Genomic DNA, 24,122 nt, shown 5'->3' on the forward strand with positions numbered 1-24,122 from the left:
CTAAACTACACAGATATAAACACCTTTATACTGATATAACTCCATCCAGTTATGTTGCTTTAACTATACCAGTTAGAGAGGTACAGCTTTTGTGTCTTTCGGTCTCTGAAATCATTTTGTCAGAGTGTGTTGAATGGGTGGAAGGTGAGTTTGAATGCCTTTGAGGTGATTAGAAGTTACAGACTATGCTGTATGTCCCTGGGATGGTGACATATACTTAGATCCCCTAGATTTTCATTGGGCTTTTGGACTTGGTCTATAAACTCATTGTCATGAAATATTTAAGGTGAATATATAGACAAACCCATAATATGAATTCCTGTTGTACTTACTAGGATTTTAGTAATTTATCAGAATGCATTCATGGTAGGGCTAGCTGGACTGGGGCTTAAGAGACATGGATTCTAATGCCTGGCTCTTCCACTACCTTGCTGGGTGACATTGGGGAAGCCACTTCCCCCTTTGTGCCTCAGTTTCCCAGCTGTAAAATGGGAATGATATTTATCTCCTATGAAAGTGCTACGAGATCTATAGATGAAAAGCACTGCAGGAGAGCTAGGTGGAGGCGTTATCATTTATTTATTTATTATTCAGTTATCATAGAATTAATTTTCTAAATGTAACTGTTCATTAGCTCGGCAGCTCGTCTAATTGAGGAAGTCTTTGGCGTTGGTAGAAGGAATTTCCTTATGCTGAACCCCACTGTGTTTAGTGGTGGGCCTTCTGAGTCCAAAGGTCTCTACAGACAGAGAAAATCCATTCTGTATTCTCCTGCATACACATTCTCTCAAGCAATTGCTGCACTTCTTTTACGTACTTTAGTTATTGACATGTCTCTCTCAGACTCTCAGGCCTTGTCTTCACTTACCGGAGGGTCCGGCGGCACACAATCGATGTTCTGGGATCGATTTCTCGCGTCTGGTTAAGACGCGATAAATCGATCCCGGATCGATCCCGGAAGTGCTCGCAGTCGGCGCCGGTACTCCAGCTCGCCGAGAGGAGTACGCGGCATCGACTGGGGGAGACTTCCTGCCGCGTCTGGACCGCGGTAAGTTCGGACTAAGGTACTTCGAATTCAGCTACGTTATTAACGTAGCTGAATTTGCGTACCTTAGTCCGAAGTAGGGACTTAGTGGGGACCAGGCCTCAAACTCACCATTAGCAGGATTACGTAAAGTGGGACTTCCTGTGAAAAGTGTTGCGATTCAGGCTTCCCACCTAAAGAAAGTTGCTGTCTGAGCTAGGGCCTCACCCATAATGTTCCAGAGAGCTTGGCTCTGGCATGGCGTACGTGGAGATCATTAGTTTACAATCACTGAAAGTATTTAGTTAAAACTAAATGTGTAACAGGGTTCCAGTCCATTTAACAGCAAATACCTTGCTCAGACAGGTGGGAGAGCAATGTGTGCGTTTGAGCATTTAAAGTACTCTTTCCTGGGATCTCCTCTGTAGAATAGAAATACACCTCTACCTCGATATAACGCTGTCCTCGGGAGCCAAAAAATCTTACCGCGTTATAGGTGAAACCGCGTTATATTGAACTTGCTTTGATCCACCGGAGTGTGCGGCCCGCCTCCCCCCCCCCCCCCCCCGAGCACTGCTTTACCGCGTTCTATCCGAATTCATGTTCTATCGGGTCGCGTTATATCAGGGTAGAGGTGTAATGCAGACTTGTTCTAAAGTTGGCACAATGGGTACTAAGTTTCCCACTCCTGCTTCATTTTGTACATTGGCACCAGAGTAACGGCCTTCTTTTGCGGGAGCCCTTATTAATTTTTCTCCTTTCTCTCATTAAAGTAGTGCTGTTCATAACGATAAATGTCTCCAAGTGGAGCCGTACGCTGTAAGACGGTGGTTCTCAACCAGGAGTCCAGGGCCTCCTGGGGGGCCGTGCGCAGGTTTCAGGGGGGCCGCCAAGCAGGGCCAGCATTAGACTTGCTGGGGCCCAGGGTAGAAAGCTGAAGCCCCACTGCATGGGGCTGAAGCCCAGGGCCCTGAGCCCCGCCACCCGGGGCTGAAGCTGAAGCCTGAGCAAGTAGCTTTGCAGGGACCCCTGTGGCATAGGGCCCTATGCAATTGCCCGGCTTGCTATCCCCTAACGCCGGCCCTGGCTTTTATATGCAGAAAAATATTTGTTGTGGCACAGATGGGATGTGGAGTTTTTATAGCAAGTTGGGGGGGGCTCAGAAAGAAAAAGGCTGAGAACCTCTTCTGTAAGACATTTGATATGAATGCTTGGAAATAAAGCTATGTAAACCTGAAAGCTCCAGTCTAAACGTATTATTATTATTATTTATCTTTTCAGAGTTCCCACAGAAAGGTGTGGATTGGAAGTTTTTTTGCAACCATCAAGTTGAATGTATTAAATAAGGAATAAATGCTGTTTGTTCTGCAGACTCTCAGCACCCCCTAGTGTCTGTGTAGCGTTTTCACTGCCTGTCTTCTCACATTAAACTTCCTTCTTGTTTAATTGCCAAACATCTCTTACTGAGGCTTGCCTTGTTTGGTTGTTCTGCTGCAGAGACTCTGTGTCTGTCATTAAGTTTTATTCAAGTTTTCAACAGAGATTGGAGCCGTTATTCTGTAGAGCCAAGTATTTCTATGAGCTCCAGCAGAGACCTCTTAATATTTCTAATTTTTTGGGCAGTCTCTTCCTTTATGGTTTCAGGGAAAGCGTTTAGCGGGCTTTAAAGCTCTATTTACACAAGGGTTTGGAACCACTTTTCCTCTCCTCTCTCAAATTTGTCACTTCTAGGGGGGATTTAATAGCTGCTTTCAACTACCTGAAAGGGGGGTTCCAAAGAGGATGGATCTAGACTGTTCTCAGTGGTGGCAGACGATAGAACAAGGAGCAATGGTCTCAAGTTGCAGTGGGAGAGGTCTAGGTTGGATATTAGGAAAAACTTTTTCACTAGGAGGGTGGTGAAGCACTGGAATGGGTCACCTAGGGAGGTGGTGGAATCTCCTTCCTTCGAGGTTTTTAAGGTCAGGCTTGACAAAGCCCTGGCTGGGATGATTTAGTTGGGGATTGGTCCTGCTTTGAGCAGGGGGGTTGACTAGATCAGTGGTCTCCAAAGTGGATCCTTGGTAGGAGGAGCGTTTTTTGTTGTTGTTGCTTCGGCAGTTTGGGTGGCTTTTTTTTTTTTTTTTTGGCAAAAATGGTAGAGCTGGTGCAGCAGGGGGTGCGTGCTCAAAATTTTTTTACTGATAGGGATGCGCGATTTAAAAAGACCACTGGACTAGATGACCTCCTGAGGTCCCTTCTAACCCTGATATTCTATGATTCTATGAAAGCCTGTCATTGGGTATCCATCCCAGTGACCATTTCACCTCTCTCTTTACATTTTGTTTACCAAATGTTTTTAAATCCTTCAGCTGTTCTGCTAGTCCAGAGCTCACTTCACTGAGGACGCTGTTTATTGAATATGGTTCAGCATCTTTCTGATGATCAGAGTGACAAAGAAAGTGATGTTTCTTGTGCACTTTAGGGCTCTGCATAGGAGTGAATTTCACCCCCTCTGCTCATGAAAGATGCTAAATTAAGAGTCCTGGATACTGGAGCTCTCTGTCCACAGAATAGTTCTATAGCAGGACAAGTTTCTTTTTAATGCCTTATCCTTGACCTGGGGCAAGAGGAACATGGCGCATTCTTACTCATTCGGTTATTTTGTGGGCTCCTGCAGTACATTAAACAGGTAAAACTTGAAGTCAGTAGGAGTTTTGCCAGCATACTGAACTGCTGGTTCAGGCTGTCTAAGGGCAGGTCTTCACTACAGGGGGGGGTCGATTTAAGATACGCAAATTCAGCTATGCAAATAGCGTAGCTGAATTCGACGTATCGGAGCCGACTTACCCTGCTGTGAGGACGGCGGCAAAATCGACCTCCGCGGCTCCCCGTCAACGGCGCTTACTCCTACCTCTGGTGGTGGAGTAAGCGCGTCGATTCGGGGATCGATTGTCGCGTCCTGACGAGACGTGATAATTCGATCCTCGAAAGATCGATTTCTACCCGCCGATTCAGGCGGGTAGTGTAGACCTAGCCTAAGGTCCTATTTTGTGGTGGTCATTTATGATATGTTGCAGTAAGAACTGGACTAAGACCAGTTCATTTCTTATAGACTTCAAGGTGTGAATTTTTTTAGGATATCTAGGGGACCAGGATACATTATCTGTCTTTTCCTTTCACGGGATGCCTTTCCTCGGCTAATATAAGAGTATAGGAAGCAATGCAAGTTTAGTAGGTCTAGCATACAAGAAAGTGGTAGTAGAACTATTTTTATTTAGCTTAAAATGTGTTCTGTGTGCTTTACAGACAGATGTGAAGATGAAATTCCTGGCACAAAGATCTTAGCCTAACAAGGCTTGGAAGTAATCCATTTTATTTCATCTGATATTGGAAGTATTTTCCAAGTATGGTGATTTTCTGTTAGTTATATTTTCTGTGAGTACAAGAATATATAAAAACAAACACCATATACTAATGATTCAAAATATAATGATTGCAGAAGTCAAAATTTGCAGCAGATTCAGAATTCTTTGAATTAATATTTCATTAGTTTGTTGAGCACAGTGGAATAATACGGACTTCCTTACTAGAGTTACTAATACATTGTCAGCCCGCAAGTGACTTTTAAAAATTAATTTCTTTTAAAACTTTTCAACTGCTGCTTTTTTTTTTTTTTTTTTACTGTTTGAGAGGAGCAATCAATTATCAGTTTCCAATTAAATCTTTTGGAGGCTATTGAGAGTGCATTATTTTGAGAAATAGCTGCAAGTGTTAGCAGGGCTAGAAGCATTGGACACTAGTGGTTTGTTAATGCTAGTTAATAAATAGTAGTAAGACTGAATTTGTAGAGTGCCTTTCATCTGAGAATTTCAAATTGCTTTAAAAAGGTGCATAAGTCTTATGCCTATTTTACAGTTTGGGAAACTGAGGGACAGAAGGGCTAGCCATCTTGTCCAAGGGCACACAGCAAATGTTATAGATACTGCAACTGACTGTGTAGGTACATTTTCAGACAAATGTAGTTTTCAAGATGACTGTGTTCCTTTAAGTAAGATGCTATCTCTTTGGCAGACTTTCTCATCTCTCAACCTGCTGGTGACTCTGTCAGGACAAGGAGCTTTAAAATCTAAATTGGGTCAGCTGTAATGCCTTGCACTGGAAGAAGTTCTTTTTGTATAATTGGTGTTTATGATAAAAGGGTGTATGAGAAAAATCAATGGATGTCACAGTTCTTGGTTATAAATTATTCAAAAGACAGTTTAACTGGTGAAGTAAGAGGTAGCGGTTATTTTTATAAAAAATAATAAATATGACCTCATGGAATTCTTTTGAAAGTCTCTGGGTAAAGACCACAATGCAGTGGAACCTGCAGAGAATCACTTCCCAAATCAAAGCACTAATGCTGAGGATGCACGCTCTGGTCTCGGGTTTCGAATAGTGATGGTGGGGCCAGGAAGTAGCAGTGACTATTGGCTGGAGCAGGAGAGTAGGGGAAAAGAAGCCTGGTCTCTTGACTCTCATTCTCTTAGTGACGGGCTGTGTGTTCTTGGGCAAGTCACAGGAAAATGGAGGTATAGAGCACCAGTCTGTAAAACGGGAATATATTTTACCTACCTCGGTGTAAAGTGGTTTGAATTCTCCAGTGAGGGATGCAATACCAGTACAAAGTATTATTATATATTATTCTGGTTAATGCATAATACTGAGAGGTCAGGGAGACAGCACCATCTACTAGAAGACTAATAACTAGAAGACTTCAACTAACCAAGTATAAGCTTGTTAAATATCCTATTGGGATATTTTTTGAAGAATGAATTTTTCAGTAGCATAAAGTATTCTTTCTTTGACCGGCTCACTCTGGAGCGTGAGTGATGACAGGCTTCTCCTGGCTTAGTCTGAGAAGCACACAGGAGCTGATTCAGGAATTACAGATCATTGCCCATTAAGTAACAGAAACTGTCACAGCAACTGTCATATGTTTGATGTCCATTGCAACAAGGAGCAGTATATCTCTACTACACTTAGGCTAGGTCTATACTACCCGCCTGAATCGGCGGGTAGAAATCGACCTCTCGGGGATCGATTTATCGCGTCCCATCGGGACGCGATAAATCGATCCCCGAATCGGCGCTCTTACTCCACCAGCGGAGGTGGTAGTAAGAGCCGCCGACGGGAAGCCGCAGAAGTCGATTTTGCCGCCGTCCTCACAACGGGGTAAGTCGGCTGCGATACGCCGAATTCAGCTACGCTATTCACGTAGCTGAATTTGCGTATCTTAAATCGACTCCCCCCTGTAGTGTAGATGTACCCTTAAAGAAGTTGAAGAAGGTCCGTTAACTAAAATCCACAGTATCATCATAGAAGCTTGCATGTTTTTCTAAACGATAGAGTTAAGGTCAGAAGGGACCACCAGATCATCTGGTCTGACCTCCCTGTATATCACAGGCCCCAACCCCCCCCCCCCCCACACACACACACATCTGCCCCGCCTCTTCTTGCCCCTGAACCATCCTTGCCCCGCCCCCATTCCACCCTGTTCCCCCAAGTCTCTGCCCCTGCCCCGCCTCTTCTCCACCTCCTCTCCTGAGCATGCTGCAGCCCCGCTCCTCCCCCTCCCTCCTGGAAAGTCCTAAGTGCTGCCAAACAGCTGTTAGGCGGCGGGAAGTGGGGACAGGGGAGGAGCGGGGACATGGCACGCTCGGTGGGGGGGGAGAAGGGGGTAAGGAGGGGGGAGTTTGGCTGCTGGTGGGTGCGGAGCACCCACTAATTTTTCCCCGTGGGTGCTCCAGCCCTGGAGTACCCACGGAGTCGGCGCCTATGCCTGCAGTGATAGGGAAATGATTAAGTAGATATCTTCTAGGAATTTGGGGAAGTTCTGTGGCCCGTGTTACACAGGAAGTCAGACTAGTTGATCACAGTGCTTCTGGCCTTGAAATCTGTGACTCTTAAAATCCCGTAGTAAGGGGCTAGAATCAACACACGCTGTGACTTACAGCAGCAAGCTCTGCTAGTGGGTGCCTGGAGGAACGGTGGCGGCTAACATTGAGATTTGGACTGTGGATCTCTTGATTGCTGGGGCTGAGGATGTACATAACGCCTTGAAATGTGATATTGCCGAATGGAGATCACTTTTTCAACTCAAAAGGGCAAAAGTCTTCAATATAATAATCTAGTCCCGGGTAGGCAACCTATGGCACGTGTGCCAAAGGCGGCATGCGAGCTGATTTTCAGTGGCACTCACACTGCCCGGGTCCTGGCCACCGGTCCGGGGGACTCTGCTTTTTAATTTAATTTTAAATGAAGCTTCTTAAACATTTTAAAAACCTTATTTACTTTACACACAACAATAGTTTAGTTCTATGTTATAGACTTGTAGAAAGAGTTAAAAGTACTTCTAAAAACGTTAAAATGTATGACCGGCACGCGAAACCTTAAATTAGAGTAAATATATGAAGCCTTGGCACACCACTTCTGAAAGGTTGCCGACCCTTGAGCTAGTCTATGGGCCAGATTCCCCACTGACATATTAGGATTACATCCACTTCCATGGAGTTGTACGTGCTTACCCCAGCATTGAATTGGTCCCTATTTCATTACCACTCTTTGTCCAAAATATACTAGATGCTGTGCTTGGGTTTCAGTTTTATCCCCTAGCCTCAGATGACCCTGTCTCAGCTACTACCTGGCAACTCCAAGCCTTTGGCATTCAAAATTGTTGATACACTAGAAGGATAGGAGAGGAAAACTACTGTAGATTACAAGGCACTCTCCTATGCATTTAGATGAATTTTGCAATCCAAAACTCATCATTTGCATGACTTTCTGGAAGGAACAGTGGTTTCAGAAGCCAGATACCCTCTGATGAGGGCAGGATGGAAGAGAGAGGAATGAATAAGCATGATGTGCTGTATTCATACTCTTGCATGGTACTTCTAACGGGCATGCAGGGGAAGCTGGCAATATCTCTGAGAAAGAGAGAAGCCAGAGTGCTGTGGAGTTGTCTTAAAGTATTATTTCCAAACAAAAAAATTGTGTTATAGAAGAGCTAAGTTTGAAAGTATTTCAGTGGAGTCGAGGTGGCACCCCCTCTCTATTACTTTATTTACAAAAATTCGACACCTATCCAATAAAAAAATAATCCACATTAAACTCTATATGAACAGTAAAGAGATCCAGCCAGGTTTCCATTGCCATATAATCATTCACTAACCCCCCCCACACACCCCATTTACAGCTCTCATCCAACCTTAACATTGCCCCGTTGTTTTGTTCTGCTAGGGAAGTATGCTGTTGGAATACTAATATGTGTTCAAACACTGAATGACATTTATCAGCAATGCCAAAACACATTTGTAAGTTTATAGGCTGAGCCATTCTGGAGATGATGTGCCAAAAAAAACGTAGGAAATTGTTCAAAAATTCAGTGAGGAGAAAAAGTCAACCATCATAACTTTAAACCTCTTTTGGGGGGGTGCTCCCAGAAATAAATCTCTCTGAATGAGAAATGGCGTGGACATTTTCAGGGGAATCAATTTCTTTTGGGTGGAATTTGGAGCTTATAATTGGAAAACTAGCGTCCGTAAGAAGATTAGCTAGTTAGTCCAGACTGCCATTGCTATATGAAATTTCTCTTTTATAAAAAGCCAATAACAAGTAAAATATGAATGTGCTGTTGTTTGACCCCTGATTCCAACAGATTTGTTTTGTGTGTAGTCAGATATGGCTCTCCAGACTGTAACGATGAAAGTTTTTACTACTTTTCACTCCTGCACGTGCTGCAGAACCAATGCAGCTGCAGAATAATGAGCGGGATTCTTTTCTGGCTTGTGCATTGCAGATCGATTCATCACTAAATTCTGATGGCCGAATCTTAAATGTCGGTAGCGAGTGAACCGGAAAGACCCAACTTCATTTAGAAACCCCCCTGCTGAGTGTGAAGCATTAGCAGTTCACAAAGCCATAATTTTACTGGTAAACTGAGCAAGTTTAATGTGGAGTCAACAAACACTGGACCCCATAACTCTTCTGACGATGAGAACACTTTATAATCATTCATTTCAGCTTGATGTTTATACCTGTTTTTCAACTAGTTCCAAAAGGAAGGGGGCGCATGTTGCCCAGCAGAGGGAGCTGTGAACAAGTGAATACACTCCACTGCTTTTCCCTGAGTTTGATAAATGCATATATTCTTTAAAAGCAATATTTACTGAGTTCTACCCAAAATTGTGGCACTTCGAGGTTAATTTTAAATACACTGTTTTGCTAGTTTGCCCGGAGTACATTTTTAGCAGCTAGAGGCACTCGTATGCTATTTTGTTCAGAGTTACATGAACTTTTAATGCTATCAAGTATCCAGCTACATTCAAGGAGACACATGTTTACAATACAGTGCAAAAAGTAGCTGTAAAAATAGAAGTGCGTTCTTGACCTTGATCCTTATTGATCACGGTATCAGCATTTTCGGTGACGTATTCTTAGGGGCGTAGGCAGGCCATTGATAGATATCACACACACAAAAGCAAGGTTGCCAGGCATGCACGCTGCACTCAACTGGAGCTAAAAGTCTGTAGAGAGAGGGGTTCATTGCTTGTGCATCATGCAGTGCCCAGCTGAAAATATGAAGTAGCCACAAGAGAAACTGTTTGAGAGCGTCATCTGGCCCAGGGTTTCAAACAGAAACGAGGCATTGAATCTGGCCGTGGAGCTGCCTATCTTCTGTCTGAGCACTTGACTAAGGAGGCTGATTTGAATAGAAGGCCTGTGCTGGAAGGGGGTGCAGCCACTGAAGCCTATTGTGAGCTCCTGAAAAGCTAGGAGCTTGGCTCTTGAGTTTGAGTGTGTGCGTACACTGTCCGTATCTTTTTTTGCACATCCAAATAGCAATTCCTTTTGCTACAGAACAAACTTGAAAAGTCTCAGCTATGGAGAAATGGGACAGCAGTGCAGGTACCTCTGCTTTCCACATGCCAGAGTGGATGGTGAGTTGACAAATAGTTTATTATTTTAGTTAATAAACAGCAAATCGGTCTCTACTGGATTTCTAAAGGGAGTTTCTCTTTGTCAGGTGGATTTATGCCAGTCACAATTTTACTGCATTGTACTCAAGTATAATAAAATTTACCAGGAATGGGAATCATTAAAGTCAGAGGCAGGCAAGATCCAGTAGTCCCATCTCCCTGCCAATGCAGGATTATTCTTCATTGTACATATATTGTCCAGTCTAACTGTAAAAGGTCAAGTGGCAAAAGAAATAGTCTCTATCTATGGCATGGGGATACTATTTTCCTATTTCACAGGAGTATTGTGTAAGGACTTAATGTTTATAAAGCAATCTGAGATACATGGAGGAAAAACCACGTGAAGTGCAGAATAATCTTCTGGGGTGCATTACATTGTCTACTCTGAGAACAAGATATGCATAGCAAACACTCTTTATTCTTTCTGTGGCAGTCTTAATGTTTATTACGAAGTAGGACTCTGTCTTTGAAATGGCATCTGTGTTGCTTATGTCTGTGTTACCTTCCCTAATGTTAATTTTAAAACAGGCAACTGATCCTCAGAGCAGCATGTGCTGCTCAACCTCACCTCAACCAGTAAGAGGGCAGGAGAGGAAAACAGTGAGAACTGAAATAACGTTTTCTCTGTGTTGCTCCTTTGACACTAGGAGTTCTTGAAATGGTTGACAGTGTAGTGATTCTGTTTTGAAAACTAGCCAGCACTTGAACAGTTAAAGCTTGCGTCTGGGGGACAGCTTCAACCAGAGAAAGTGTCTGTGCACCTACCATGGTTTAAAAATGCGTATGCCATCCTAGCACAAAAGAGCGCCATATTAAGAGCTATTACTCCGTCCCAGATTGCTACTCACATTTTACAGCCTAACTTCTTTCTGTTTGAAAAGTTGACTCTTATCAGCTCTTCTTAGGCTGTGTCTACACGACGCTCCTTTTAGCGACAGGGCTGTGCCGCTACGGCCGTGCCGCTAAAAGCCACGCAGTGTAGCCGCTGTTTGTCGGTGGGAGAGAGCTCTCCTGCCGACAAAAATCTTCCACCCCCAATGAGCGGCGGTAGCTTTGTCCGCAGGCGCTGTTCACACTGGCACTTTTCATCAACAAAACTTTTGTTTTTTAACACCTCTGAATGACAAAAGTTTTGTTGTTCAGTTACCAGTGTAGAGAGAGCCTAAGGAAGGCCTTTGGTTTGTTTTAGGGCATTATAGCAAGAGATTTGGATTTCTATAGGTACTTAAAAATGTGTTGGAGCAACAAGCTTTGCAAATAGCCAGTGATTAAAAACAGTATTTGAACCGGTCTGATGTAAATACTCAAAAGCTATAAAAATAGCTCTTCAAATAATCTGTTCTGATTTGGTTTGAACTTTGTTAGTCCTCTGGAATAATTCAGCATTAATTAGTCTCTCTACAGTCACTAAAGTTTTGCTAGTCACTAAAAGTTTTACAGTAATTATTAACCTGTCATTTTCTTTCCCTGGCCTGCTGGTGTTCTACAGAGTGAAATTCTCTACTGTACTTTACCCCAACTTATCTTGTATTTTATGTAACACCATCAAGAAATAGTTATTACATTTGAAGGTCAGCTTGATAAAACTTTGCATAACATTTGACACTTTAGAAGTGTCTATTTTATACTGATTCAAATATCTTCAAATAGGGATTTCTGTTTATGAACTAGGTTTTAGTTTGGTCATTCATAATTTCTAGATCATTAGGGCAAAGGTTAAACATACTGGGATCTGACCTGTGCTAGCAAAAAATAAGTTTAAATGTGGTGGTTGTTAGCAGGGCTCTAACAGTTTCTCTTTGCGATCTGGACATGTATTTTTTCAGAAAAAAATATGTTTACAAGGTCCCATCTACAAAGAGCTGGTAGTTGTGTTTAACAGCCATGTTTAATCAGTTTGAACTCTGCTAAACCCAGATATAACATGGTTTGCCAAGCCAATGTGGATAGGTCCAGCCATGCTATAAGTAAAGATTGTCCTGAACTGCAAAATGCACACGTTGGTTTGGGTCTTTATTTCAAACCTACTATCCCTCTCAGAGTTGTGGGGTGTTAAGATTCAGGGAGTTCGGGGATTACAAAAAATCGCTGTTCTAACCCAGGTTCCCACATTGGATAAAGCACTGATTTTTAACTAAACCTACATTTAGTCCCTTCTGCATGGGTCAGCCAAGCTGTATTTTAAACTGGTTTGTACAACAACCAAGCTTAAGGTCCAACATACATTATAATTTTCACTGCATTGGAGGAATCAGTTGCAACACCGCAATCTCCTGACATGATTTAAAACAGTCTTGTAGTGTAGGTGTTCCTGAATTGTGCTACCCATCTGAAGTTTTACAGGGCTGAAGATCAAAACAGGAATAGGGTTAAAACGTGATTGAGGAGAATGAACCCATTGTTAACTATGTTGGGGGACTACTGTGACCTCAATAGGGTAGAAATTACAATGAAGCTGAGATCTGGACTGTGCATAGATGGTATCATAGATAAGGCTAAGATTTTGTCATGGATATTTTTAGTAAAAGTCATGGATGGGTCACGGAATATTCATGGAAGCCCGTGACCTGTCTGTGACTTTTACTAAAAATATCCTTGACAAAATGGGGAGCTGTAGGGTCCCGACACCACCCGCGGAGGCTGGGCAGCTGCGGTGACTCCGGCTTGGAGCTCCCGGGCCTCCACCACCTGGGAGGCTCAGAGCTCCAGGGTCCCCTGCTGCCCTTGGCAGCCAGGAGCTGCTCGGCTCGGAGCCTCCCATGTCGCAGAGCTCCGGGCCCCCCGCTGTCTGCAGCATCTGGGAGCTGCAGGGTACCCCCCACCAGCCACCACGTGCGGCACGGGGACCCTGCAGCTTCCAGCCACCACGAGCTGGAGTCACGGAGGTCTCTGGAAGTCATGGATTCTGGGACTTCTGCGACCTCCATGACAAAATCGTAGCCTTAATCGTAGATAACCTCTCAGGTAATCTATAGCTTGGTCTAAATACTGGCCTTAAGCAAATCTCTGTCCACACCAATCAAGGGAAACTTTTTGGTAGAAGAATCCTGCTAGCAAAAACCCCGTTTAGATGCAGTTATGACTCATGTGATTCTAACCCCAATATGATCAGGATCAGAAGTACTTCTGGGGACCTGGGGCAATTGTAAAATCAAGTACTGGATTTTCAGATCTGCCCTTTAACATTCAGCAAAAGTTCCCTTATCTGTTGTCAGCAAAAAACCACGCTCAGTGCAGTGGTAATGCTGGTGAGACACCAGCAACTCCCAGGCAAGTGGATTCTTTCTGGAGACTTCAGCAGTTCCATGTTGAAGACATGGTAATAGCTCAGAGTGCACAGAGGGAACCGGTTTCACTTGCAATGATAACTCATTGCTCTGGGAAAAGGCTGTTCCTGTCTAGTGTGGGTCGAATACTGTACATACGGGTCCAAACAGCAGAGATGCCTGGACAACACCTGCGGATGGCCTGTAGCAAGCGCATTAAAGGAGCTTCTTGAGCACTTTCAAAACAAGTGGAAAAACTTGCTGGTTTTGGGCCTGTGACTAAGATCAAGTGTACTATCATTTCAGCCTCAAATGCATTCACAGTTGGGGGAAATGTATCCTGCCTTGAGGACCCAACAGGTATTTGATCTTATGATTTTATACTGGAGACAACAAAGCCTCCTTTTGTTACCTGAGCAACTTGAAATAATATGGCCGCTTGGCCTCAGCTGTCACAGTGCCGCACAAACAGACCTGGTAACAAGTTTGGGGAACTGTTTTCTCCATTTGTAAATGTTTGTCGTTCCTCATCCCAGTCTCTCTTTGGCCTTGTCCACACGAAGCTGTTTTATTAAAAATTTCCCACCAGCGCACTTCCAAACATGGTTGCTGTGGTGGTAGCAGTAATATAGACCAGGGACTACCAGATTGCAGCATTTTTACCTGTGTTACATAAGCCTGCTCTGAACCGGTATATGAACATAGTAATGTCTGCTCGGAGTCCTGTCTCCATTAGCACTTCCACCAGTGGAGCTGTATCAATTTGGCCATGGTGGGAAGATTTTTAGTGAAGAACCCTAGCAACGGCAGTGAGGGGAAGGGATTTTCCTGGCATCCACGTGTGAAATTTCTACGCATCTGCTAGGACCTATTTGGGCAGGAGGTAGTCTGAACAAGCCACTGGGTGTGAGGGTGGGCTTGATTGAAATATACCGTGATTCAATCCCCTGTTGGCACTGATATCCAAGAGGTCTGAGGACCAAGTTCAACCTCCATCCCAGATCTCCTGTGAAGTGGTAGAATATACTCAGCTCTCAAGCTGGAGTTTGTACTATTGTAGGCAATGGTCTAATATTTAATTTTCATTTCATTTTGCACTGCACTGAGATTCTAGGTGCACTAGAAATATTCTAGATCAGCAGTCCTCAAACTTTTGAGGGTTGCGCCCCCCCCATACCCCTCTCCACATCTCCCCTCCCGCCCCCCCAAGCTGGGGCCGGGAGCGGGACCATGGCTGGGAGGAGGGATAAGGGGGCCAAGGCTGGGCCTGCAGCTGGGGGTGGGGTTGGGCTGGGGCCATGTCTGGGGGCAGGGGCAAAAGGGTAGCCACAGCAGGGCTGCGGTGGGGGCAGGCAGCCAAGGCCGGGGTCGGCAGCTGGGCCCACGGCCAGATGTGGCTCCACTCCCGGCCTTGCCCCCAGCCTCAGCCCCGGGCTGGGAACAGAGCCGCGGCTGGGGATGAGGCCAGCATGCATGGAGCCGGGAGCTGGTGCCGCGGCTGGGGGTGGGAGCATAGCTGCAGCCAGGCTGCAGGGGGGGCCTGCGGCCAGGTGCAGCTCCACTCCTGGCCTTACCTCCAGCCTTGGCTCCGGGCTGGGAAAGGAGCCGTGGTCAGCGGCCAAGGCTAGGGCCAGGGCCAGGAGCCGGGGACATGGCTGGGGGCTGGACTGGAATAGATCTGGGGGCAGGGAGGGGCTGGATGGCGCTCCCTCCCTGCCCCCATGAGGACTGGCCCGGGCCCCGCTGCGCCCTCCCCCCCCCCACGGATGGTCCTCCACACCCCTCTAGGGGGCAGTCCCCACACTTTGGGGACCTCTGCTCTAGATGGATGGCTATGGCCCCCCAGACAGCAAATGACCTGGCAACTGCAAGACGTCTGGATAATAAGATACATTATTGGGAGAAGTTCATATTGTGCTTCAGAATTACAAAGGGTTAAAATGTACACGTTAATCCACTGAATTAGAATCCATGTGACATTCTAGCTGTAGGGCTGGAATCTTAAATACTTAAAGCTTTAGCATAGGCCTTGGCTCAACAAGTAGAGTTGTCAGGATTACACATTAATTTAAGGCATGAGAAAGTTTGGAACACTTCTACAGCTCCCTCCTCAGAAAGGATATGAATCATAAGTCTTTTGAACATAGCTGAAGAAGGCAGGGTTAGAAGTTAACTGAAGTAACTTAACCTTCACATTTTACAGCTCATTTTGTGCAAGGCAGCTGTTGCCAATAAGCAAGGAGTGAGTTTGTGTCACAGTGGAGGGAAAAGCATTGTGTCTACCTCAGCAAGCCAGTTCTGTGTGTTTTGGAGGCGTCTCAGCTATTAACACCAGGCATCCATACGCACGTCTCTGATTTCATGTACGAAAGTGTAACAGGATATAAAGCATCTCTCCTGGTAACCAGGGTATTGTGTGTTGTTGCAGTCATGTGGTTTTCCTTTCCTGAAAAATGATGAGATCTTAGTCGGCTGGGGTCTTTTCACAAGTCTAATGGTTAAAGCACAGTTTTCGGAGGGTTCAATTCCAGTCTCTGCTCTTTATGAGCTCTGGCAAGTTGCATACCTGTCTGTACCTCCATTTTTCCATCTGTTACTAGGGTAATACTTTCCTCATGGGAACACTGGGAGCATTAAATAAAGCACTTTGAGATCCTCTGATAGGAAGTGCTATAAAGGGCAAAGTATTATCATAATTCATGCTGGTCATAGCCACTCTAGGTGAGATTGCCAAACAAGTTTCCATTTTAATCCTGTTATTTTTACAGCCTCGTAACTTTCTAAACTATTTTGGGATGATAGTTACTTGTTCTCTGCCTTAAGTTTGTCTTTTTCTGGATGGGACTTTTTGGGAAGTTTGGGTAAAATCATTTAACCCAATTGGGTGTTCTGAGAGACTGGGAATTTTCCCATTGGAAAGAGACATTCTTATCACCTTGTTTCTCAAAGGAATAATTAAATAAAGGCTAGACTGTGAAATATCTAACTTGGTATATATAGAGATCTTACCGATCATTACATTCTGATTAGCTGTAGAGTAATTTAGAGTTTGCCCTGTTTTATTTCTACAAGTCCGTTTGCTGTGGAGCAAGGAATTTATAAGCTCCATTAGCAAATCCCCATGAACTTGTAGGCCACACAAAATCGGTAGCCCCCGTTTCTTTTCCTTTGTTCCTTAAAAGAAACTAGAGATGTTAAGTGAAAAAAGCGAGCATTCCTGCAAGCGCTGTTTCCAAAAGCAAGCCCTCAAGACATTTCCAAAGTTAGTTCTTCCTGCAGCATTTGCTCCTGTATATTACATACTGTTTTTATGGGTATACTATAATAGTATATTAAAACTTACAATTAACAAAGCAAACAGGAATAGAAAATACTCCATACACACAACATGGTCATGTTAACATTGTTGGAAAACCAGATTACAGCCCCTGTACTTGCAGACTCATAGACTTTGATGGTCAGAAGGAACCATCATGATCATCTAGTCCAGGGATTCTCAAACTGCGGGGGGGTCACAAGGTTATTACATGGGGGGTCGTGAGCCGTCAGCCTCCACCCCAAACCCCGCTCTGCCTCTAGCATTTATAATGGTGTTAAATAAAAAAAAAGTGTTTAATTTATAAGGGGGGGGGTCGCACTCAGAGGCTTGCTATGTGAAAGGGGTCACTAGTACAAAAGTTTGAGAACCACTGATCTAGTCTGACCTCCTGACATTGCACAGTTAAAGGCACTTTTATCTTTGTAGCACAGATGATTCAAAACATGTGTTAACCATGTTCTCAAACTGTGGTACAGCACTGGACTTCAGTAGGACTGAATATGGTTCTCTCTACATTTTAACCTCCTCAAAGAGCAAGCATGTTGCAACCTTTTTTCCTGACAAGATAGTTGTTAAGTAGTTTATTTGTGGGTTATATAGTCTGTTAAGCTTTAGTGCCTTAGGCTCTCTTTTTACTGGGGGGAAAAAAAGCGTTTTTTACCTTGACGTAGCTACTCAGGGTAAACCATAAGTGGAGGATGTAAAGTTGACCTCCAGGGCTGGCTCCAAGTTTTTTGCCGCCCCAAGCAAAAAAAATTTCCCGTGCCCCCCCGGCCCCGCCCCAACTCCGCCCCTTCCCAGCCCCATTCCAACCCCTTCCCCAAATCCCCGGCCCCGCCTCCTCCCCCGGGTGCGCCGCATTTCCCCTCCTACCCCTTCCTCCCAGGCTTGTAACCAGGGGGGGGGGGGGACAGAGGAACCGCCCTCCACCGCCGCAGCTCACCTCCGCTCAGGGCCGGCTCCCGGCTTTTTGCACCCCAAGCAAAAAAAAAAAAAAAAGGGAGCCGGAGTGCCGCCCCTTGGAAAGTGCCACCCCAAGCACATGCTTGGAGCGCTGGTGCCTAGAGCCGGCCCTGTTGACCTCCATTAAAGAGAGTGAAGTCAAAAGTACCTGTGCCTCATCTCCACTAAGATTTTACATCAAGAAAACTAACTCGAACAGCTCTTTCAATGTAAAAAACTCTCTTCTCTAGGATTTTACAGGAAGATAGTAAAAACATACCTCTTTTGCCATGAAGAACTAGCCTGGGATGCAACAGTGGTGTTAATCCCAATGTCCTGGCAAATTTCCAGTTTTGCACCTTTCAAATCCCCTGTGCATTTTCAGTTGAATATAATATATTTCTTCACTTTGTCATAAGCTGTGGGGTGGTGTTGCTGTGTCCTATTAAAAAGCTGTAACTTTTCACTCCAGAACTACATTAGTTGGCTTTCAGCAATGAATGAAACTGAAGATTATGACTCCCAAATTTCATAGTGGTGGAGTGTTGTCTAATGCTTAAAGCAAAAGATGAGGAGCTAGGATCCTTGGGTTTTATTCCCATCTCGACTGCAGATCATCTTTGTGAGACGGAATATTTGTTTCCTCACTTATAAAATGGGGATTCTTTATGTCCCTACCTCCCAGGGATGCTGTGATTCTTCGAGTGATACTCACATGTATTCCACAATAGGTGTGCGTGCTTGCCACGTGCACCGGTGTCAGAAGTTTTTCCCCTAGCAGTCCCCGTAGGGGAGCGTCCCTAGCGACCCCTGGAATGGCACCTCCATGGCATGGTATAAGGGGCGCTGCACACTCCCCCCACCCTCAGTTCCTTCTTGCCCCCAGTGAAGGTGCTTCGGAACTACTCTGCTCCAGCTTTGCTGCAGCTCGTCCCCAGGACTCTTGTTCATTTAGTGTATGGTACCTGTTATGACCTGGCGGGAATCCCTCTTCCGTCAGTTGTGAGGGCACACTCGACTAGGGCGCAAGCCTCGTCGGCTGCCTTTTTAGCCCATGTCCCCATTCAGGACATTTGCAGGCTGCCACATGGTCTTCAGTTCACACGTGCACCTTGCATTATGCGATCGTCTCCCAGACCAGGGAAGACGCCGGGTTTGGCAGGGCTGTGCTCCGTCCCGAGAATTTGTGAACTCCTACCCACCTCCAATAGCTTGGAATCACCGATTGTGGAATACACATGAGAATCACTTGAAGAAGAAAAGACAGTTACCTTTTCCGTAACTGGTGTTCTTTGAGATGTGTTGCTCATGTCTACTCCACATCCCGCCCTCCTTCCCCTCTGTTGGTGTTGTCCAGCAAGAAGGAACTGAGGGTGGGGGGAGTGTGCAGCGCCCCTTATATCGCGCCATAGAGGCGCCACTCCAGGGGTCGCTGGGATGCTCCCCTACGGGTACTGCTAGGGGAAAAACTTCTGACACCGGTGCACGTGGCGAGCATGCACACCTATTGTGGAATAGATATGAACAACACATCTCGAAGAACATCAGTTACGGAAAAGGTAACTGTCTTTTCATACTGTTTAAGTGCTTTGAGATCCTCTGATGAAATGTGCTATAGAAGAGCAAAATCACATTATTGTGACTCAGTGAAGTGTTTGATAGCATAGGATACTGGGGGAAGGTGGAAAACTCGCTGTATTTTGCCATACTTGTTTAGACTTTGCCATTAGCTAATCCACTTCTGTACTATGACTCTCCCAGTATAAAATATTCTGGACACACACACTGAAGTTCTGTAGCAACCCTGCCTTGAGCACTTTAGCAGATTGCCTTGAGCCCACCCAGAAGGGACAAAATTGTTCTGTGAACAGGTCAGAATAGCCAGCTGTGGAATGATGATCTGACCCATTAAGTACGAAATAAAAATCTGCCTCATTTCAAGTCTTCTATTACAAATGAGGCAATCCTTGTTTAGCAAATGTGTAACAAAGCTGTGCCCTCTGTACTACACTAGCACGAGTGCTCTTTGTCGGTGCCTTTTTGTGCCTATCTTGTCCCTTCTTCTCCTTTTCCCCTCTCGCACTGGGGGGAATCTATAACCTAGAGCAACTGGTAGTCTGAAGCAGCAGCAGCTAGGTAGGTGTTAATCTTGTCATTCCCCCAAGAGACCCTGTGTTCTGAAAGGGCTTGACCCTTCCAAGGACAGAGAGCTCGGCACTTGCTGCCATGGGGGGTTGGCATCATTTGAAAAACATTTACCAACCTAACAAATGCCTCCATTGTTTTAGTTGCCCATTAGTTAATTTTGTTCTAATGAGGCTCTGTTAATGTAATCATCTGACATTGGGAAAGGGAGGTGGGGGAGAACCCAAGTTAAAAAGAGCCTAATTAGCAAGTTAATTATAGCAAGCAAGAAAATGTACCGGTTATATAAATAAGTGATTGTTATGCACACACAAGTCAGGCCATGTTAGAAACCGCTGCTAATGGGTTAGAGGTCGGGGAACATTGTAACTCAGTGTAAAACAAAAAAGAAAAAATGCTGGGACTTGTTTGTGAGATGCTAGCAGCAATGCCTCATTAAATCTTGGGGTTCTTCCCTGCCAAATGGGCCATTGGAGAGGGAGCTGCAAACCCAGGCAAGTGTAGCCCTCTCCTTACCTGCCCTCCTCCCCCCCACAATAAAATAGAGACTTGAAACCAGAGCAGACAGGATTTCTGATGCTGGAGGTATAAATGAAAGGCCAGCAACTACCCTGGACTGGAAGGATTGCAGAAGAGCTGTAGATAATAACGCTATGCCGAACAAGAAGAAGTACATTGTGAATGGCGATTCAGAGATTAAAGCCCAGGTGAGGGCAGCCTTTAGGTACCATACTATAGACTTTCTAGAACAAAGTACAATTGTTTGTCTTTCTCCCCAGCCACTTACTTTTGATATCGACTAAGCCCCTTCACCTGATGTAAATGAAGCATCATCTCCAGAGAACGCATCTTTGTTTGGCTGTTTCCTCTCAGGAATAGGGGTTTAAATGCCGCAGCTTTGAACTTGTTATTTTAGAGACGTTCTGTCGTTTCTCTTCAGACCATACCTGTGGGAAGGTATAGTGGAAATCTGGAGCGGGCAGGTTGGACGGGGCAAACCAGCATGTGAAAACCAGAGCTTCCGATGGCCATACTTGCTATTGAGCTTTGTAAATCCATGCAGAGCTGGTCTTAAATTGGGGCTTCCTCGGGAAGAGGGGGGCTGTATCTCACTTCTTTAAAAAGAAGGGAGCATGCACCTGCATTTAGAAATCATTAACCCTCGTGACTCTTGCATGAATTCCAGCCTGAATCAGTCCGTCCTGCCAAAGAGCTATATGGCTGTTAGAAGCAGTATATATATAACCACAGATGGTCAAAGCAGGTCAGTCTCCTAAATCCAAGTGTTTGTCGTTTTTAAGGGTCTTAGAATTTATCACCTGAAAACTAACTCTCCTGGGAAATGGATTGTTACCTGCAGAGGGACTCTTGTTTCTTGGTCTAAACAAGTTCTACATGTAATCAGTATCCTTGCTTTTGTTGGTGTTAAATAGCAAGGGAGCGTCTTGATTACAGGTTATGGTGGTAGCTTGTCTCAGGTGCAGCAGGAAAACAGCTCTTTCTGGGGTAGCGTAGCCTTGTGGAGAACGGGTGTGAATTAATAGAATTTTAAATGAGACTTTTGGTCTGACAATAAATGAAGTTTAAAGATCTAAGTTCTTACATTTCTAGGTAGGGCATGTTTCTGTTGCAGAGATTCCAATTCTGAACTGCAGTCCTGATCTAGAAATTGTATGATTAAAAAAAAATTTTGTGTGTGTGTGTGTGTGTATATATATATGTGTGTGTGTGTATATACACACCCACACACAGTATGATCGTGTAGGTATGTGTGTATCACCATCGTACTGTGTGTATACATATACATAAGAAATATGTATATAATATACAACCAGACTGAGCTGGTTATAGGAATTGTCCGACAGAAACCAAATTCCAATTATTGACCTACACAGGACTGTGAATGAGAGTGGAAGGATATAGTTTCATCAGAGGGACTTAGTGAAATATTACCCTAGTTAAAAACACGACTGGGGTGTGGACAGGAAGGCATATCATTGCTATATATAGTGCTGCTGCTGTTGGTTTGGCATGTAAGTGCCATGTCTTGAGGTTCAGTGCCCTGTTTTAGTTACTCACTCTTGGCTTGAGTCGGCATTCCTGTGGTTAGAGCCGAGATGTGGTAGTAACATGACCTGGGTTCTAGTTCTTTGTAACTTGGTCACTGGTTTACTCTGTGAACTTCGGCAAGTCACTTAGGCTTGGTCTACACTACCCCCCCCAATTCGAACTAAGGTACGCAACTTCAGCTACGTGAATAACGTAGCTGAAGTCGAAGTACCTTAGTTCGAACTTACCTTGGTCCACACGCGGCAGGCAGGCTCCCCCGTCGACTCCGCGGTACTCCTCTCGCCGAGCTGGAGTACCGCAGTCGACGGCGAGCACTTCCGGGTTCGACTTATCGCGTCCAGACTAGACGCGATAAGTCGAACCCAGAACTTCGATTTCCAGCCGTCGAACTACCTGGTAAGTGTAGCCAAGGCCTTACATTCCTGTGTTACTTTGGAAAAAGTGCTTTGAGATCTCTATACATGCTATATAAAGGCTAAATATAATTGCACTTTTTACAGCATTTGCATTGAAAATCCCTTAACAGATGATGCCGGAAAATATTAACAGAATGTTGCTTTTCCCCCCTGAATTCTGCAATAGGAGTTATTCATCCTTGTTAGCCTTCCAGCGTATCTAACTCTTCCTAGAGCATCATTTTATGCCAATAATCTGATGGGGTAAAGCTCTTCTAGCCATGGAGGGATCTGTTTAAATGAAAAGAGCATTCTTGTAGAAAAACAGCATTCTTAGAAAAGGGCAGGTGTAGACCATTGTGCATAGAATCCGCTTCAGCTGTTTGAAGGCTGGAAGTGCAACTCCTGATTCTCACCTTAATTTGAGTGACCACTTGCCTTTTTCTGTTTGTTGTCTGGTGTTCAGTAAAATTTTATTGTTGATGGAGTATTCTAGGGTTCCTGCAATACCAACTTTAGGATTATCAGAGGAAAAACCTGTGTTGCTGTTGCAAACCTTCTTACAATCCTTTCTTCCATAGCCATGACTGCAGCAGAATAATTTTATTAGCCCAATGACCTTGCCAAAGTTCCAAAACAGTTCTCTGCATTCCTGCTGGAGACTTCATGTATCACCAAATCAGCCCCAATAATCCCTACCTGCTTTCCAGGCTTCATGTCATCGCCATGTTCTGGATGAAGTGGTTTTGTCTGACCTAGTCAGTATCCCTATTAAATTGGACATAGGAGTCACTTTTAGTGATGTAGTGCTGCTTGCCTGCAAGTGCTAAGGCAAGGAGTGAGACGTCGGGACTGTAAATTTAGCACTCCCTTGTGGCAATATAGAGCATTGCAGCTTAAACTACTGTGCTTGAATTTGAGCTGCTCCCAGAAAGGAATCAAGTTCCAGGCAGTAAGGAGAAATCCTTAAACAGAACCAACTACTTAAAATATTTTAAGAGGTTAATAATCCCAATTCATGGTTTTACAGTGTTTTGAGGGTGTAAATACTTAACCCTTATTGGGCCAGATCCTCTGTTGGTGCAGATTGATTCCAGTGACATCAGTGGAGCTTTGCCAATTTACACCAGGGAAGAATTTGGCCCATTATTCTTAATTATCAAGTGAAGTGTTATTTCCAGTTTCCCTGAGAGAGTTTTAACACGTTAGCAAACACAAAAAAAAAGACTTTGGATCGATCTAAAAATTAGCTCGCATAAAAAGTCAGATATTGGCAGTGAATGTATCTGTGACTAATAGACATGTGCTCTGCAATGTTTGCTGAATTGCAGCATTGTAATAGTGGTTCGAGCAGGGAAGGACTGACAGTAGACTGCCTAGCATCTATCCTTGATGCTGCCACTGGCCTGCTGTGTAACCTTGTGTGAGTCAGATAAATTCTTAGCTTTAGTTTCTCCATTTGTTAAAACACGAGTCCCCACCTCAGATGTTAGCTCAGAGCTTGCAGAGTGCCTTGTGATCTCTGGGTGAAAAGTTGCTAGAGAAGTGTAGTTAGGAAAATGAGAAGTTCAAAATACTTTTGTGTTTTTCTAAATGAACTGAACTTCTGTTTAATAAAGAATCTTTTGTTGAAAGTTATAAGATATGCCTTTCTAGGGACTTGAAGGGCCTGGGGATAGGCAACGGCCAATGGAACTTGCAATGGTAGCTCTCCAGTAAAAAATCTGGTCCTGTTTGGTAGCTATTACTATCCAACATCTGTTTGGCCTATGTGGAATGTGGCTTGTCAGTCAGTCCCTATTAGGCAAATGGCCACATCACAAAACCACCGTTATATTTGGCCCTCTTACTGTCAGTTTCAGCAGAGGTCAAGGGTGGAATAAGACACGGGACTGGGTGGAATAAAAACTCCCCATCGCCCACTCCTCCGGTGTTCCTAGAGATGTAACATCCATGAAAGGG

General features: G+C 44.5%; 1 protein-coding gene across 4 annotated transcripts in view; it reads left to right on the plus strand.

Moving 5' to 3' along the window:
- AHCYL2 (adenosylhomocysteinase like 2) overlaps positions 1-24,122 on the plus strand; it is a 170,960-nt gene that overhangs the window by 84,732 nt on the left and 62,106 nt on the right. The window contains exon 1 of one of the 4 annotated variants that reach the window (XM_054013590.1): positions 9,541-9,984. The exons of 2 other annotated variants lie outside the window; for them this stretch is intronic. In XM_054013590.1, the coding sequence (XP_053869565.1) occupies positions 9,928-9,984 (57 nt within the window). In that variant the 5' untranslated portion in view covers positions 9,541-9,927. Of the gene's footprint in view, positions 1-9,540; positions 9,985-20,381; positions 20,403-24,122 lie in introns of those variants that run through there. One more of the 4 variants, XM_054013672.1, reaches the window with a different exon arrangement.

This window comes from Malaclemys terrapin, chromosome 1 (assembly GCF_027887155.1).
Source record: "Malaclemys terrapin pileata isolate rMalTer1 chromosome 1, rMalTer1.hap1, whole genome shotgun sequence".
NCBI lineage: Eukaryota > Metazoa > Chordata > Testudines > Emydidae > Malaclemys > Malaclemys terrapin.